General features: G+C 46.7%; 7 protein-coding genes across 7 annotated transcripts; 4 read left to right on the forward strand and 3 right to left on the reverse strand.

Annotated features, from left to right (window-relative positions):
* Positions 1-30: 30 nt before the first annotated feature.
* PADG_12199 (uncharacterized protein) lies at positions 31-240 on the forward strand (the record flags this gene model as incomplete). Its single annotated transcript, XM_010764031.1, has 1 exon — positions 31-240. A coding segment is annotated over one exon (210 nt), but the record flags the coding sequence as incomplete, so codon positions are not given.
* A 2,677-nt stretch (positions 241-2,917) lies between these two features.
* Positions 2,918-4,338, forward strand: PADG_06849 (uncharacterized protein; the record flags this gene model as incomplete). The annotated part of the gene is made up of 2 exons (XM_010763956.1): positions 2,918-3,463; positions 3,616-4,338. 2 exons carry the CDS (start codon positions 2,918-2,920, stop codon positions 4,336-4,338), a joined length of 1,269 nt encoding a protein of 422 aa, XP_010762258.1.
* Positions 4,339-4,727: 389 nt separating this feature from the next.
* PADG_06850 (rRNA-processing protein SOF1) lies at positions 4,728-6,346 on the reverse strand (the record flags this gene model as incomplete). Its single annotated transcript, XM_010763810.1, has 4 exons — positions 4,728-5,088; positions 5,175-6,154; positions 6,208-6,238; positions 6,297-6,346. The coding sequence occupies 4 exons, from the start codon at positions 6,344-6,346 to the stop codon at positions 4,728-4,730; spliced, it is 1,422 nt and encodes a 473-aa protein (XP_010762112.1).
* Positions 6,347-6,599: 253 nt separating this feature from the next.
* On the forward strand, positions 6,600-7,938 carry PADG_06851 (proteasome regulatory particle lid subunit RPN6; the record flags this gene model as incomplete). Its single annotated transcript, XM_010763957.1, has 2 exons — positions 6,600-6,867; positions 6,932-7,938. The coding sequence occupies 2 exons, from the start codon at positions 6,600-6,602 to the stop codon at positions 7,936-7,938; spliced, it is 1,275 nt and encodes a 424-aa protein (XP_010762259.1).
* A 1,045-nt stretch (positions 7,939-8,983) lies between these two features.
* On the reverse strand, positions 8,984-10,002 carry PADG_06852 (uncharacterized protein; the record flags this gene model as incomplete). Its single annotated transcript, XM_010763958.1, has 4 exons — positions 8,984-9,043; positions 9,157-9,426; positions 9,514-9,789; positions 9,874-10,002. The coding sequence occupies 4 exons, from the start codon at positions 10,000-10,002 to the stop codon at positions 8,984-8,986; spliced, it is 735 nt and encodes a 244-aa protein (XP_010762260.1).
* A 3,419-nt stretch (positions 10,003-13,421) lies between these two features.
* PADG_06855 (dihydroxyacetone kinase) lies at positions 13,422-15,447 on the forward strand (the record flags this gene model as incomplete). The annotated part of the gene is made up of 4 exons (XM_010763959.1): positions 13,422-13,428; positions 13,511-14,024; positions 14,100-14,740; positions 14,807-15,447. 4 exons carry the CDS (start codon positions 13,422-13,424, stop codon positions 15,445-15,447), a joined length of 1,803 nt encoding a protein of 600 aa, XP_010762261.1.
* A 1,101-nt stretch (positions 15,448-16,548) lies between these two features.
* PADG_06856 (small nuclear ribonucleoprotein Sm D2) lies at positions 16,549-17,362 on the reverse strand (the record flags this gene model as incomplete). The annotated part of the gene is made up of 4 exons (XM_010763960.1): positions 16,549-16,591; positions 16,717-16,965; positions 17,174-17,206; positions 17,343-17,362. 4 exons carry the CDS (start codon positions 17,360-17,362, stop codon positions 16,549-16,551), a joined length of 345 nt encoding a protein of 114 aa, XP_010762262.1.
* Positions 17,363-18,145: the final 783 nt, after the last annotated feature.

Here is an 18,145-nt window from a genome sequence, read left to right on the forward strand (position 1 = left end):
AAAATTAGTCCTTTGCCTGTTAACAAACAGGCGTCGATTGGCCAACCAATCGCAAATGAGCCCCTGCAGAAAAGAATACTTCGAGACACTCCTGGAAAGGATGAGGCTCTGGATTCCTTACCCACCGTGGACGTCTACCTCAGCGACATCACTGACATTGAAGATGCTGTCATGCTCTCAGTAGAGGACCAACAAGATGGCTGCAAAAATGGTAAATGCTGCGTTTATCCGTGCGTGTAGGGGGCATGGGTGGGAGGTGCCAAAGGATTTTGAGAAGTTGGCTAAATGGGTATGAGGCGTAAGGTGTTCTGAAGTTGAATTCTTCTGTTCCCCCTTTCCCCTCCTCCATTCCTCCATTCCTCTCTTTCTTTCCTTCTTTATTCTTTTTCTTGTTTTGTTTTTGTTTCTCTCTTGCGGCGTGTATTTGCTCCCCCATTTTTTGCTTTAGTTTGATTGGGAATGACGGTGTATTGGTTCTTTTATTTTTATTTTTATTTTCTTTTCGAGGTTGTATTGAAGTCGTCTAATTTTCCCCCTCCCGTCTCTTCCTCTTCCTCCTCATCTCTACCTCCTTTCCCCTGCCTTCTCCATTCCCCCATTCTTTTCTTTCTCTTCCATATCTCCCTTTGATTCTTACTTTCTCCCTTTTCTCACTCACTCGCCATCTCCTTCGCTTCCTCTTTCTCCGTCTATCCCTCTATTTTCATCTCCGCTCTTGTCTTCGTCTTTGGTATTTCCTCTCCCTATGGATATTTTCCTCCTCTCCACTCTACCCCTCATTACCCATGTTCATTTACGTTCCCTTTCCTTTTGATGGCATTGAAAATGGTTTCTTGTGGGAATATCTGAGATTTCTTTTCTGTTTCTGCTTTGAATTTTATGGGATTTGGTACGGCTACCACATGTAAGGGTATAATTGGAGATTCTTTTTGCTTTTTATCGGGACGGTTTAGGTTCAAAGATGTTATAGCGGAAGTGAGTTACCACTGATTTGCTAGTAATCTAAAAAGAATATTTAGCTTAAATTCTCCAAGAACCTACAGTTTGATTTGATCCTTCTTATCCTACTAATCTGGCTGAATCTGGTTAAGTGAATTCGAACGAGCAATTTAACGTTTGAGGGAGTTAAAATAACCTCTCATCCTCGAAAGTGGAAAAAATCGCCCATACATTTAAGATTCCGCACAGTAACTAATCCACTCACCACTCTTTCTCTTCTTTTCATTATTAACAGACACCTGTTGTATATTTTGTCTTCCCCTTTTGAAAATTCAAAACCTACCTAGATTTTGCGGCATTTAAGGCTGGAATAAGGTTACGCTTGAGCATATCAAGAAGCGGGCCAAATCTTCACGTTGCCTTTTCTATAGAATGCCATGCGGAGTGTAAAGGGGTAACTAACTAATAATGTTAAAGGGTCGGCAAGATCTGATGTGACGTCATCCCCATGTAACTAAGTCCATCTAAACCGCTGTCAAACATTCAGTGGTTCCAACGGTTGGCCCTTTTGAATCCAGCGGTTGATAGAACCAGTACCATTCATTGATAACTTTTAGTTACTGCATCCAATATTAATCAACCATCCGTTGACACCGTTGCCGGATATCCACATTGTTATCCGGCCCACAAAATTGTCCGCGCCCCATCCTAATCCAAAATTGAATAATGTTTTCAGTATTTTATGGGGAACCTTCTTAGAGGCCGAAAGATCTGTGATCACACAGCATTCCTTTAGGAATTCTCCGCGGCAGCTTGACACGGGAGATGGGGCCTTGATTTTGCGCCATCTGAATACATGTCATCACAGAACAGAACCCACCATCAACTAACTACCATAACAAAAAATAAAATAAAGCATCCTTGACAATGTGCCAGTGGGCGTAAGGCAAGAGAGTGAGATTATTTATGCTCAATTGATCCCAAATGAAGTCAACAGAGAAGGACATCTTGCAAATGGATCGATCGATCAGGAACGAAATGAGGTGAGCGAAGGGGATAACAAAGAATATGGAATCCAGATACAAGCAACAAAAAACTCGCTTAATGCAAGCATTCTCAACGGAGATTCGATTTGCTGAGATTCCTCCTGCGGGCTCTGAATGGCTAATGAGCAAAAGCAGCTCCAGTTACGGAATAGTGTAGACTCTTCTACTGGCTATTGTTGCTCAGGTAAAGCGAATTTAATGTTGACGGCTTTGCGGAGTAATGGATGTAAACTTGGGTATCCCGAGTACACACACCGATATATACATAGAAATATACATCTATTAACATATTGATGACGAATATCGCGTTCGTATGTTCGTATGTTCGTCCTCCCGTCAGGTTTCCGAAAACGGGGGCTATCTAGATCACGTGCAGCAGGTGGAATGTAACAACCGGCAAACACTTAACTGTAACTTCGGTTCAAGCTTCAGCTACGTGAAATGGGGAGATGTATCAATACCCAAAGAGAGGTAACCAAAGATTCCCGCTTAATTTCTCAGACCTCGCATGTTCAATTGACGCGATAGGGATGTAGGTATCAAGCGTGTTTGTCGAGTATCGCTGAATTGGTGATGCCAGGCTGAAACTGGACGAGCTTCAATATTTGGCTCTAAAGCACTGAAACACCGGATGCCAGCGACCAAGGACAAGAAGACGCCTCAACCACGAACCTCCGTCTTCCTTCTTGCTGTACATGCGCCATAGGGAATAGTGTCATCACTATATCTGTCTAGAGTCAATTTAGATAATGTTCTTCCGTTTCGAGAGGATTTGGCAACGACAAAACCTCCTTATTTAACTAAGGACGAGTTGTTTATACGGACAGCAACTCTCTCCTATTCTCACAATCTTTAGCAGATTCACTCCCAACCCCGACTCCAATTCCGGTCGCATTGGACATCCACAACACCCACCTCTTGCGCCGTCCGCCATGTCCCGCCGTGTCTCCCCCAATCGCGCATCCCGCTCTGCCCTTCCCGCCCTCTCCCCTTTTTCGGCCAAAACCAAAACCCCTCACTGGACCCAAGCCCTAACCCTTGACCTCATCATCCGCGTCCTACACAAGACAATCCTCCATCCCTTCCTCGCCTGGCTAATCCCCCTGTGTCTCCGCGCCCAAGCAACACCGTACTCCCACCCCTCCTTCGTCGCGACAACGGCCTACGCATCGATCTTGTCCTTCTTACTGCTGCTGAATATATTGAATAAGCGGATTGCATACGGGTTGCCGAGGAAGGTGTCGTTAGAGGATGAGGTGGTGCTTGTGGCGGGGGGAGCGAGTGGGTTGGGACTGTTGATTGCGGAGATTTATGGGATGAGGGGGGTTGCAGTTGCGGTGTTGGATGTGCGGGATGTTGGGGGTGTTGGGATGGGTGGGGTGGAGGAGTGGGAAGAGGTGCATAGTGTTCGGTACTATAGGTGTGATGTCGGGGATTGGGGGGAGGTGGAGCGGGTGAAAAGGATGGTTGAGAAGGAGGTATGTTTTATGGCTCCTGTGTCCTATATCCTGAGATACAGATCGCTACATACATCGACGGGCTGGTCGATCAATTGACCTTTGCGTGATTGGATATATACATTCGTTGAAACAACCCCTTTTCTAACGTTGTATTGCTAAACAACCCACAGCTCGGAACCCCAACAATCCTCATAAACTGCATCGCCGCCCCTATCAACGGCATGTCAATCACATCTCTCCCCCCCACTGCCATCTCCTACACAATCCACTCCAACCTCGTCTCTTGCTTCAACATCCTCCAACAATTCCTACCTGGAATGCTCTCCTCCCCCACCGGCGGCACAGTAGTCAATCTCAGCTCAGTGGTCAGCTACCTGACCCCAGCAGGCCTCTCGGACTACGTGGCAACAAAAGCCGCTATCAGCGCCGTTCACAAGACTGTCGAAGCAGAACTCCGCGTATCAGGCGACAACGACCGGGTAAAGATGCTCCTCATCGAGACTGGCCAGATGGCCACTGCGCTCTTTGAGGCGGTGAAGACACCGAACAATTTCTTTGCACCCGTGCTGGAACCTGTGCAGGTTGCAAGGGAGATCGTGGCGGTTGTTGATAGTGGGAATGGTGGGAGTATTAGGCTGCCGGCCTATGGGGCGCTAGTGAACTGGTATGCGGTGCTGCCTGTGGCGATTCAGCGGCTGGCGAGATATCTTAGTGGGATTGATAGTGCGGTGGGGGTGGGGGTGGAGGCAGAGAAAAGAAAGGGAAATGGGAGCGAAAGGGCCATGGCGTCATCAGACTCAATCTCATCGGAGAAAGAGAGGGAGAAAGGGAAGGCGAGTTCATCTTCGAAGGGCTCTGATAGTGATGTGGAGTTGATTGAAGCTGATGCGTAAGTAGGAAATAAATGACCAAGATGTGTAGGACCTGCGCGTCCTTCAGGTGTATATATGGTCGGGATAATGGTAATAATGTCAGTTTGCTCCTGGTGAGCAAAGCTTGTATTTAGATGATAAGACATCATTTTTTAGTCGTTGTTTTTATGCAATAAAAGAGAGCGATTGAACCCGACTCTGTAACTCCGCATCACAAAACTGTGTAAAGGGTACTTAGGTAGGTACTCTTTTAGACGGAAAGAAAGGAAAACTCTTTCTAATTCGGAGAATAGACATCGTGTGGTTTAAAACAACCCGATCATAGCGTGTCTGTAGATTCCAAGAATAAAGAACCACTAAGCAAAAACAGAGTATTCCAGTGCGAAATGCGAGTGCTAGTGCCGATTTGATTACTGCTCTTTAGCCAAAATCATCTTTTCTCTCTCACTATGCCTTGGCATCTCTCCCTTCTTCTTAGTGTGCTTGCGTAGATTCTCCTCTCTCCTCTTGATAGCAGCGATCTCCTCTGCCTTAATCTCGCCAGCCTTCTTTATAGCCTTGGGAAGGTGGCGATGACGCTTAATGCGGCGGATCTCAGGCATATGAGCATACCGCTGCTTGAGAGCCTCATCGTAAGCAAGTTTCTGTCTCTCACGTGTGCTCTTAATGCCGCTGCGCGAAGATGCTTCTGCGCGCCAGAGACGAATGTTGCCATCGTCCGACCCAGACAGGACGTATTTGTTGTCTGGTGTGAATTTAGTGGAGAATACTCTGTTATGGTGTTGGATTAGCATTACTAGAATAAGGACAAGTGTTTTTTGCTTGTTGTGAATAAAACATATGAAATTATAGCCCACCTTTGCATTCGTTTCGTGTGATAAATATCTCTGGAATGACCCTTACTCCGGTCCCATAATCGAATCGTGCGGTCATACGAAGCACTAACTAAGCCTTCTCCTGTCGGGCTGAATTCTACATCCATAACAGCCGCAACATGATCTTTAAGCACATTCAACGCCCGGTCCATTTTCCGCATATCGAAAATATATATATTATGATCTTCATTGGCGACAGCGAAATTAAACGCTTCCATCGGGTTCCAGGAAATTGCGTTGGAGGCAAACTTGAGGATCATCTTTGTGACTGGTAACGAAGTTCGGAGATCATACATAATAATTGACCGGTCTGTGGCTGTCGAGCCGAGAATTGAAGTTTCTGTTCGGTTGAAGGCTAGGGAGGTGATTGTGTCGGTACTTGTGGGCCAGTGGAGGGTTTGAGAAGGTGTGGAAGACGGCCTGGATAGGTCGTATATGGATATTACGGAGGAAGATGAGGCGAATGAGGGATGGGTTTCATGGTGGGAAACGCCTGTGAATGCGGATTGTCCAAAATATGTCGCCAGCGGAGGGGTCTCGGATGCTGAGTTGTAAGGATCGAAGAGTTTGATTGTTTTATCTGCTGCGCATGAAAGAAGTTTTCTATCTGACGTCCAGCACATGCCCTTGACAATATTTTCGTGTGCGTCGGCATGCCATATCTCATCTCGAGTAGCCAGATCCCAAACCTTAATAACCCCGTCACCACTTCCGCTAGCGAAACGCTCCAAGGACACAGGGTCCTTAGCTAGGCAATATACACCATCAACGTGTCCACGTCCAAGCTGAGCCACAAAGGGAGCAGCAAACATACGCTCTAGCTTCGTGGCATTGAGTGCTCTCGTATATTCCCGCGCTCTCTCGAATGGATGCTGAGCGGGATCAAGATTTCGGGGAAGTTTCGACGTATTTGAGCCAGGCTCCTGCAGCAATGCAGCAGATCTTGAAAGAGTTTTTATTTTCTATCGTTCTATTTAGCATTCGTGCCGTGTGAATTTGAGGGCTTTTCACTTACCATACTGTCCTGTATGCCAGGGATTCGCTGGCTACTCGAGCAACAAAGTTGGATACCTCGAAATATTTTTGAATAGCCCAAAACTCTACTGTGATTCGCTGACCGGCACAATATCGGGCCGGCACAAAAGGGATGACATAATTACCTTTAAAACAGCGTCGATATATTGCCTAATCTGTGCAACAACTAACTCGTTATATAACTAACTAGTTAGTTACTTCTTGGGAGGAAGCTTACTAATCCTCAATTAAACTTCTGTGACCTCAACAATATAAAAATCCAGCAACAAATCCCCCGTATACCCCCCGAGCTTCATTCGTGTTTCTGTGCTTGCAGTAGTCCCCTCATTTAATTTGGTTTTCGTTTCTGTTAACGACATACCTTCATTTAGCATGGCAGCTGGCCCTGATGACGCAAGTCTTCTGGCAGAAGCCAAGAACCTCGTAAAGACAGATCCCGCGAAAGCAGAGTCGCTGTATCAGAAGATATTGTCTAAAGGTGTAGGGTCTACTGAAGCTGCCTCGCGCGATTATGAAGCTGCTCTTGTTGGGTTGGGGGAGCTGTATCGGGATGAGAGAAAACCAACTGAACTTGCGCAGCTCCTTAAAACCAGCACATCAGCTTTCTCCTCCTTTGCCAAAGCAAAGTCCGCCAAATTAGGTACGTGGGATACTAGGCATAGACGCAGTGAGAATTGCTCTTTGCTAACATATGCGTATTTCAGTCCGACAACTTCTTGATTTCTTTTCTGCCATCCCTAATACCCTTGACATCCAGATACAAGTCATCAAGTCCTGTATAGAATGGGCAGTATCGGAACGACGATCGTTCCTCCGCCAGAACCTCGAGACACGGCTTGTCACCATATACATGCAAAAGCAATCATACTACGATGCCCTCACGTTAATCAACTCCCTCCTCCGCGAACTCAAACGCCTGGATGACAAGCTCGTGCTGGTGGAAGTCCAACTCCTGGAATCCCGCGTCTACCACGCTCTAGGGAACCAACCAAAAGCCCGTGCCGCATTGACCTCAGCCAGAACCTCAGCAGCGTCCGTCTACACCCCGCCGCTCCTGCAAGCGGGTCTAGACATGCAGAGCGGCATGCTCCACGCAGAAGACAAAGACTTCACCACCGCCTTCTCCTATTTTATCGAGGCGCTGGAAGGCTACCACTCTCAAGAGGAAACAAGCAAAGCCACCTCCGCCCTGCAATATATGCTCCTATGCAAAATCATGCTCAATGCTGTCAATGATGTTAACTCCTTACTTGCCTCCAAGCAAGCCCTGCGATATGCCGGCACGAGCCTCGAGGCCATGAAAGCCGTTGCCCGCGCACACTCCAACCGCTCGCTGGAAGAGTACGAGAAAGCGCTGAATGACTATCGATATGAACTGGGCAGTGACGTGTTTATCCGCAACCACCTCCGGCGCCTTTACGATGCCATGTTGGAACAGAACCTGATTAAAGTCATTGAGCCCTTTAGTAGGGTGGAGATCGACCATATTGCCAAGATGGTCGGGTTGGATACACAGCAGGTGGAGAAGAAACTGTCACAGATGATTTTGGATAAGGTCATTATAGGCGTGCTGGATCAGGGGGCCGGTTGTCTAATTGTCTTCGATGAGGTGGAGAGAGACCAGGGTTATGATGCTGCACTCGAGACGCTGGAGAAACTTGGGAATGTTGTGGATGTTTTGTACACTAATCAGGCGTCGATGCTTGAGTAGGGCTTGAGGGTGTTGTTCGTTGTATTTGTTTCTTTTGCTTTTAGATAAATGATATGGATTCCTTTTTCCTTCTCGGTTGCTTGGCGTGGGTCATCCGGTTTATATCTGCACTTGGAGGTGGTGTCAGTAAATAAGAGAATGGAACCCCTTATCTCTATTGCGTAAACTCGTCGAACGGACTAGCTATATCCATCCGGCCGGTACTTACTGAGCAGTTTATGAAGGCTCTATTAGATAAATACCTGGCACATTTTATGTTTCATTTAAAGGTAAATTAGATACCTACTACCTCTCTTACGAGCGGGGATGAAGGTAAAAGCTGTCATTGAGCATGGTCTCTGCGATACAGCACCGTTAGCTCCATATAATAATACCCCAGCGCCGCTGTCAGCTACGGTTCGAATGACTATGGTACTTTTTTGCCCAGGTTTTTATATAAGATCACCATTGGAAAAAGCTAAACAAATGGAAGCTATTCAAGCAATGGTACGTTTAGACCAACTATATGAACAGAAAATAAAATTTGTTAGATCTCTCTCTAAGACGGAAGAGAATAAGGGGGGAATCGGGACATAGCATTGAGGAAAACAAATAAAGTAGTCCAACTCAGACAAGGAAAAGGGAAAAAGAAACAAAACCCAAATAACCAAGGAGCTTGCCAGATTTTCAGAAATCAATAAAACTGTAACTACCTGTAGGGAAGTCACCAGAAAGAATTGGGAGATGAGAGGAAGTATAGGGCATATAACATAACAAAATTCCTTCTACAATGTATAGCTAAATATTTCATCGTAAACAAAGTACCAGGGTCGGAATATATGGGAGATGGGAGAAGAAGAGAATGAAGGATATATAATCAAAATTTCGTGGGAAAACTGAAATTATTATTCCAGGGCTCCCTCGTGATTCGTACATATCCCTTCTTCAGAGTTCCAAAAAAAAATACCTTGATCTATGATCATTCATACAAAAAGCAACAAAATTTCACAGGTGAGCTAGCTGAGAGAGGGATCATTCACTGGCACCCGCGTTATTCTGTTGTGCTTTAATCCCGTCGTGGATAATCCTCTGGTCGGCCTGTTGCGCTTTTGCCAGAGCCATAATGCTGCAAGAAAATCCAAGTACGAAACAGAGGTGAGGTGACGTTAGCAACAGTAAAACCATAAGAGGCGCACAGGGCACTTGAGCAAAATATAAAAAGTAGAATTTTCAACGCACCTTGCGCCTCAATGCCTCAAGTCTCTTCTTCTTGGTGTGGGCATTGATATATGTACCAATAATGAAGCCGATGATATTGAAGAATGGTACCCAGGTGTGTTGCGGAAGAAACTTCTGGGCGAAAGCCAGGGACAGGGGCGAAGTAACCCAGCTGACTTTCATTACCGGCAAAAAGCCGGCCTTGACAGTGGCCTTGACCTGGTGGAATGTTCGCGCCCCGGCGATGATGGCCATGGAGGCCAGGTAGACGGTGTTTTGGATTGGGGAGATCTATCACATACGGCGGAAACCTGCGGTCAGCATCCCGATAGTGCGAATGGTTCTGATCTGCATGGGAATTGTGCAGGATTTACGTACAATCAGATTGCTGGCCAGGATCTGAAGGACCTTTGCTTTCAGGCTGGTACGGCCTGCGAATATTTTTTGCAGGATGCCAATAAGGAGATGGCCAAGCGGTGCGCCGACCAGGGAGCCGTAAAGAATCATCTTGGGAATTCTGGAGTTGAAATAGTGGCCATGTTGGCTCCGATCATGCGCGATCCACGAGGCCAGAAATTCTTGAAGGCCGAATAAGGTGCCGGAGGTCAGCATCTTAGTACGCAGAGGGTTGGATTGAAGTTGCTCCAAGTACGCCTGAAGTATGGGTGGTGCGTGATCCACTTATATGTCAGTGATGCCGCTATTTTAAAGGAGGTAGGAAGATAAGGGGCAACACACCTGCAAGTATCCAGCCTTCGACCTTCCACCGGTCAGCCTGTCTCCAACTCTGTGCATGAGGTCATCCTTCGATTTGTCCTTCACCTTCTCCACTGTATGGGAGACAACCTTGTCAAACTTGACAGACATGTTTGCGCTGCTAGATAGCTCGTCTCGTTTCCTCGATAGGGGCGAGATGGGGGATAGATCACAGCAGCCTTGAAGGATGAGAGCAAGCGATCAGGACCGCGAAAGGGGTGGGATCGCACAGGATTTTACTACCAACTCTAGAATGGGCGGTTGGTTTGACGTGCAGCTGAAAAGATAAAGGGAGGAGGCTGGAAGCTGACAGCAGCTTGTTTGTTTATGATTGGCGATTGCGGCTTTACCCATGCCGAGGCAGCACAACTTTTAGTCAGCCCCGGCTAACCGCCTTCATCAATTCGGAGCTTTACCGACTAGTTAATGTGAGGATTGATCAATCTAGAAGATACATGCTGTTTCTTACCATTGCATTGCGGTTAGCTGGACTAAATGGACGTTGTCTAAGTAACTGAGACTTGCTAGCACTTTGTTCTGCCCGGCATCATCATCATCATCATCATCATCATCATCATCATCATCATCATCATACGGAGTATGAAGCTAGCACATCAATATCCGCTGGTGGCAGCAATGCATGCTGCCTCTCAAAACCAGGGATAATTATCTCTGTCCCAATTAATCTCCCAACTGTGTTGTTGTACGTGAAATTTACGCATTATGCAGCAGTATTCCATGTGTATCCATGAATGGATTACTTCGGAACTACGGCGGGCTTGTGCAAAGAACCCGATTTAAGATAGCCCTGCTTACAAGGACTCGGGGCAGATGTAGTGTTCATTCGTGCACTGCCTGGCTGCCTGTCTACTATCCCCAATAATGGCACCTGGGGGTATAACATTCTATAATAAGTAAAATTTTCATCCATTTTGCTAAATATTTTGAATGTTGGAAACATGGTCCATATCTTGATAGGTTTCGAAAGCTGTTTCCTTGCAGAAAATGACATTTCACGTGGGAAAGGCCTGTGTTTTTGGACAACCTTGGAACAGGTCTGTCTGAAGCCTTGGGATCACACGCTCCAACAGTTCGTTGCTTTTCCCCCTGGCCCTTTCACTCTTGCTTCTCTCGCAATCGAACCTCAAACCCAGTCGGAACCGGGGTATACATGTTGGTTACAGTGGTTGAAACACAGGAAACATCTGTGCCCTTATATCAAAGACATACGGAATGTATCTTCCAAGATTGAGTTTCTCAAACTGCTGGATTCCGCAGGTCATAATTACGTATCAAAGTGCGACTTGAGGGCAAAATCTACTCTTTGCAACGGGCGTGTAGGTTCTCTTCATGGACAGGGAAACTGTCACTTACACTTACTCTCCTCTCAGTACATCCTCATCATACGACCCCGCTCGCGAGCCTTATGGTTTGAAAGACTTGCCTGGAATTGGGATGCCTTCATCGTTGAGTGTCAAGTGTATGGCCGCTTGATTGAGAACGAACTCGTTGAGTCTCACTGTTACGATTGGCTGACGTTTAGTAAAGCTGAGATGAGTGGCATAGAGGTAAAGATACGCAAGTCATTTGAATGGCGGCGGAGATCTGATATATTTGGAGGAAGACCCTATTCGCGGATTATTACCTGAATACATCGATTGAATGAACTGTCCAAACAACTTATAGTACTCCGTCGAGTTCAGAGCCTACGGGACAAGTTGAATAGTCTACACTCTCTGGGTAATGTGCATGGTGACTTGGTCTCACGGAATATCATGGTATTCAGACGACGGTCGAGGGTTTCTTATGGATTTCAACTCCGCGAAGTTGCCGTTCACGAGAGACGCAGTGTAGAGAACATTACGTGGGAAAAGAAAGATCCTAGAGCTCTTGCTCTTCCGACTTCAGAAACTAAGTCTCCCTCTCCGACTTTATGTCATTCTTGGCTCATATCCACCACTATAGTTGAAACGGCATCAAGGCCTTTTAACCCTCACCGCCGCCAAAACTGAAAGAGGAAGTGTGCGGTGGCACCGTGAACTACTTGGCGAGCAGAAATTTCATCTTTGCGGACTGAGAATTCCGTGTTCAAAACTGCCCCTTTAAATAGCTATTTAGACTTTATTTGTCGACATCCCTATCGATTCTTAGAAGAGATAGCAAGTATAACAGGAAGGGTTAGCGCCGTTTAGCAGCCTTACATATTTATTTAAGCATCTCAACTGTCATTATTTTTGCTTGAATAAATAGGTGGGAACGTCTCAACACGCGAAGACGAGGAATTTTCATTCCCCTTGTGCCCTCACAATCAACCTCCCCTTCTCCCGACCACATCAATTACTTTTTCTTTTGCTTCCGTTACTTTTGAGGAACGCGTGTGTCAGTAGTCAGTCCGGACTATAGCACTTTTGCTTACTCTGATTGAATTACACTTCTTTCATGCCCGTCGACATGTCAACCCCGCTCGAGCATCCTTCGATTGTCGACCCTGATTATTTAAATTGAACCAATGTCAAGTCAGGTGCCAATAAGTTCAATCCAGAATGGGAGTCTTGGATGGCGTTAAGGACTGGGTTGATTTTGCTACTCAACCTTATCGAGATGCTGATGACATTCTCAATTAGCAGCTAGTCTTATGAGCGGCACAGGGTTGACATACCACCGCCACTTTGGCGTACCATTTGTTCTAGCATCAACGAGTCATCTGTTACCGCAGTTCTCCTAAAATGGAATCATACAATCGTTAATTGTGCTCTTGACCTGGTGTCTGAGGCATTGGGTGACACTGTCACATCAATTTCCAGGGCATTGAGTTCCCACGCAATCCTTTCCAGCAGAAAACTTACATCTGACTGGCCGGAGTTGATATAAATGCAAGCATCCCCCAACTGAATCGAGTACCAGGAGATTAGCAAAATTGTCTGGTAAATGGAGACTCTGGGACATGCATAATGTGGTTAAGCTGCAAAGAGAACAGGTCTATAAACCAATAAGCCGAGACGTTCATTATGCCAAGTGAACACAAAGATAATATGCATATATTATATCAGATAAAATTCCTATCTGCATCAGAAGGAGGGTTTCGGAATTATTATGGCTTCTACCATACATCCCTGTCCCTGGCGGCCTTCCAGGGTTTCACTGTCGGTCCAAGCCCCGCACTAGAAGACGGCCGGGAGGAAACAGGATAATGCATGATCTGGATGGAAGAGGGGGACCTTCGTGTACGTGCTTGTACCACTGCTGCTGTTGAACGGCGGAGGGCGACTTCTTTAATATTTAAAAATGCATCGGTCTGTCATCAACATCAACTCTTACTCTCCCAACTATCTCTCCCTCGTAAGAACCACCATATACACCGGTGTATATACACCCACTCATCTCTCTGATTCAGTCTGGTTCTGCTACGATTATGTGCCCTGGACTGTCTATTTGCTATTGCGTAAAGATATCAAAGGATTAGCCTATATACCCCCGTTTTCCCAATCTCCCTCCGCCTGAGATTAAACCCTCTCACCACCGTCTTCAAAATGCAGAGTACGTACGTAATCGTATGAACACGGCTGTAATCGTGTAGGAGCATTGCAATTCACTAACTAACCCTTCCCTCCGCTCCCAGCGAAACACTTCTTCTCCGACCCCACCAAGCTAGTAAACTCCGCCCTCGCATCCCTCACCATCACAAACCCCTCGCTTGCCTTCGACAGCGACAACAAAATCATATACCGTCGCCCTACCCCCGATGTCTCTAAAAACCCCAAAGTCTCCATCGTCTCCGGAGGCGGGTCGGGTCATGAACCCGCCTTTGCCGGATTCGTTGGTAAAGGGCTCTTAACCGCGTCAGTCGCAGGAACTATATTCGCTTCCCCTTCTGCTGAACAGATTAGGAGAGCTATCATGGAACGCATTGGGACCTCCAAGGGCGTTCTGGTTATTCCCATGAATTACACTGGTGATGTCATGAATTTTGGGATGGCTGCGGAAAAAGCGAATGCTGCGGGGATCAAGACGGAGTTCTTTACGATTGCTGATGATGTTGGCGTTGGGAGGGCAAAGGGAGGGAAGGTTGGTAGGAGAGGGATTGGCGGTGGCATTCTGGTGTTAAAGATTGTAGGGGCGCTTGCGGAGACAGGGTAGGCCTTGTCCCTTCTTATCTCCCCTAAACCATGCCGGAAATATAATGTTTGTGCTGATGATGAAGTCTGCAGTGCGTCTTTAGAGGATGTATACCGAATCGCGCAGCTGACAACTAGCAATATTGTCTCGGTTGGCTCCTCTCTTGAGCGGGTTCATGTTCCTGGGAGAAGGATTCCAGACCCGAATTCCGATGAAAGGATCCCTCACGATGAAGTTGAAGTAGGGATGGGAATCCACAATGAACCAGGATCCTATAGGGTCAAAGCCACTGGGGAAGAGCTTATCAAGATCATGCTCCTACAGTTACTCGATCAAAACGATAAGGATCGAGCATTCTTACAATACTCCGCTAAAGAAGACAAATTCGTCCTGCTCATCAACAATCTCGGAGGCGTCAGCACACTCGAAGTATCTGCAGTGACAGCTGAGGTAACCGCCCAACTAGAACGGGATTACCAGATTAAACCAGTTCGCACAATTCAGGGAACGTTCTTGACCAGTCTAGATGGGACGGGATTCAGTATCTCCTTGCTCAGACTGGCAGACACGGGCCTTGGACCCGGGAAATCACTCCTTGATCTCCTAGATGCCCCATCAGAGGCAGTTGGATGGGCAGCCCCCGTGCGAACCTCAACCTGGGAGAATCAGACAGATGCTACATACGATACCAAGAAGTCCATTGTAGACGAAGTGCACCCATCCAACCTTAAGCGTACGTCATCAACGCTCCCACCCCCTCTTGCAATCCCCCAATCCACTAACCATCTATACTACACAGTCGACCCCGCCCTCCTCAAAAAGGCCCTAATATCCGGCCTCAACCGTGTAATCGAAGCTGAACCCCTCGTGACAAAATACGACACAATCGTCGGAGACGGCGACTGCGGCATCGGCCTGAAGCGCGGCGCACAAGCCGTCCTAGCCTTCCTAAACGATCCCAACACGACTCAGACCCTGACAGACGACCTAGTCACCTCGATTAACAAAATCATCCCCATCGTCGAAAATAACATGGACGGCACCAGCGGCGCCATCTACGCCATCTTCCTCAACGCGCTCGCGCACAATTTGCGTCAAGAAGGGTCTAAGGAACCGTTTCCCATACCAATCACGGCAAAGGAATGGTCCGCTGCGCTGCAACACTCTCTGCACGCGTTGGGAAAGTACACTCCTGCGCAGGTGGGAGATAGGACGCTGATCGATGCCCTTGCGCCGTTTATCAGTACGCTGGTTGAGTCTGGGGATCTGGGTAAGGCCTTCAAGGCGGCGGAGGATGGTGCGGAGTCCACGAAGTATATGAAGGCTAGTTTGGGGAGGTCGGTGTATGTTGGGGGCGAGGGGGAGTGGATTGGAAAAGTGCCGGATCCTGGGGCTTTTGGGTTGGCGAGGTTCTTGAATGGGGTTGCGGAGGGGTTGTAAGAATTGATTTCCAATGGGTAGTACCATGGAGTTTTTACGTTTGTATTTTTAATTCGGTTTGCTCAGTGGGCGTGCTGGGTTCTTATGGGTTAAGGGTGCGTATTCTTGCGGGTTATGTTTTTTTATCTGTTTTGTTCTTAATTCCTTGATTTCCCTTGCTTGCCGTTTTTGGGCCTAATGATGATGCCTGAGATGGATTGATCGCAGTATCAATCCCTGAACCAAATCCAAACACCTGTTCCCTGCTGCGCATTGACTATATATGGAGCCTGAAGTGGGGTTGGGAGAGACAGCCGTCTGGTTTCATATGAGATTGATGGATGTAAAAAAGTGGGAACCTTAACACCGCACCCGAGTTTTTCAACATGGTCCCTGCTGCTGCCTGGCGAGTTAGGCCTGAGTGAGCAGAGAAGAGGCCTTGAATGCCTGCCCTGTTTACCCCGCATATATGAGTGGGGTATTAAAGGTGGAAGTATGATGTGGACAGAACATGGCAAAAAGTGAGAAACAGGTTTGGTGCTAAAATATTCTGTTGGTGGTAAATGGTATTTCTATTAAAGCCTTTGTGCTAATACAACAGGTCCGGGGAGAGAGGAAACAAAAAGCGAACATTGTGTAATTCCTTCCTGTACACCACCGATAGATTTTCATTCGTGTTTTTCCGCCACCTTCCCCCCTATTGCGCCTAGTAAATGGTAAGCCGGGAATTTAAAAAAATGGATGATGAAGCAGTGAGAGGATGTAGCAATTAAAAAAACACAAAACTTCTCCGAACGCCAGAAACATCAAAAAATGTTGGAATTGGGTGATCGGATTTGACACAGGGTTGACACAGGATCTGTAAAAGGAGATAGCTATGTGAATCTCTTCAATTTCTTGTTTCAATAAGTGGGCAATGGTACAGCCCTTCCTGTAGAAAAGATATGGTCCGGCGTAATTAGAAGCCATGTCAATCTAACTGCACGACGTGGGTGAGGCATGTGATTTTGCGTATAATCGAGCAAGCAGAAGGTATACTGTATCACTGCAGCCTGGCTGATGCCGTTTTCCGCTGTGATTTTGTGACACGCTAGCGGCAAGTGGTTGTAGAAGTTTTAATATTCAACTTAACAGAACTAGAATGACGGAGTCGCCTCTCAGAAACCTATCGTGGAAGCAAGAGGTGTCAGCATGGTGTATATACCCGACATCAGGAGAACCTTGAGTAGCGTAGGGAAGAACGTCATTCGTCTACAAAGTTGTTTGGCGGAGAAAATGAATCTAACATACATCTTGCTAACAAAGCGATCCTTGTTGACGCCTTTGCCCTTTCCACCTTTTGGTTTCTCCGTCCACATCTCCTTCACATTCTCTAGTACCATGTTGCAATGTCTGTCGAATGCCTTTACTCTGGCTAATAGTTTGCGGTTATTGCGACATGATATCAAGACTTGTGAATGAGAACGAGTTGCGGTTTGAAGGATGGAGAGGGGACCGGATGTAAGCTCATGTTCTTCCAATACCGCGACTTCGTATTCCCTGTACAGATGGATGAAGAAACGTGGAATTAGCTTCAACTGTGATTATATGCTAGGGGAGATAGCAATGGGACGAGGCGTGTGGGCACGGAGTACGGGATAAGCGGGAAAGAGAATGTCAAAAGTGTGGAATGCTATGGGAAAATGCAAACGGCGGTAAGGCGGTATGGTAAAAATGACAATTCAAGGTAGCGGTAGATATAACGTACGTGAGCTCACTACGAGGCTTGTTGAGCAGATCTCTATGGGTGAATCAAAAGGTATCATGTTAGCCATTTCCATCGGAACAGAAGCTAGAGTGCAGGCGCAAAGCTGTGTTGCAGACAACAACAACACGTATGAGTCACGCGGCACAACAAGGGGCCAAGAACCGCTTACTGGATCTTTGTGTCTGACATGGCGAGAGCTGGGTATAAAAGGTAGCGGGAGAAAACGTCGACGGGCGTCAAGCATTAAACCTCGATATCTATTAAATAACAAGTCAAAGATCTTGTGAAGCTTTTTGGTCGTGAGGTTGACAATTGCCTGATCGAGCATAGCGTCGGATGTTTGTTTGTCCGATTATTTGTATCACGTGGTAACTACGCGTTTTAGTCAACATTGGCACGCAAGCTTTTTAGCGTAACTGGCTCTGGCGTTGCTTAACTCAGAGATCAGTCATCCATCCGACATCGCGTCGATCACGTCTCGATCTCGAACCTCAAACTTGAGAACTTCTCCTTCTTATCCTCCTCTTCCCAAACCTCCCCATCCTCTTGGAATTGTTGCCTTGTTCAGCAATTTGGGGTGGCGAGGATCTCGTCTCTTTCTTCTCCCTTATCAATTCCAATTGCATTTTACCTCTTCACTTTTAAAGATTTTCTCTTTAATTCTTCCTCCATGTATCCAGTACAAGCTGCGTTCGTGAGCTCTATATGTATCTCAACACGCTATTCACTTCTTCCCCCCCACATACCAATATTCTACTCTATTCACTAGAACACCTACACTACCATCGATATAGTCGTCATATAGCAAATAATTGACCGCGTCAACCCCCTTCGGTTCCTCAACTTTTCCCAACTATAGCGTGTCGTGTCACCCAGACTAAGAAATTTTCGTGTCGACTCGATGCTGAACGCCCAAAACATCGACCAAATAAACTCCCTAGAATCTATACAGAGCTTCAGCTTCCCTCTGCC

The sequence above is a fragment of the Paracoccidioides brasiliensis genome, assembly GCF_000150735.1.
Source record: "Paracoccidioides brasiliensis Pb18 unplaced genomic scaffold supercont2.9, whole genome shotgun sequence".
Taxonomy (NCBI): Eukaryota; Fungi; Ascomycota; class Eurotiomycetes; order Onygenales; family Ajellomycetaceae; genus Paracoccidioides; species Paracoccidioides brasiliensis.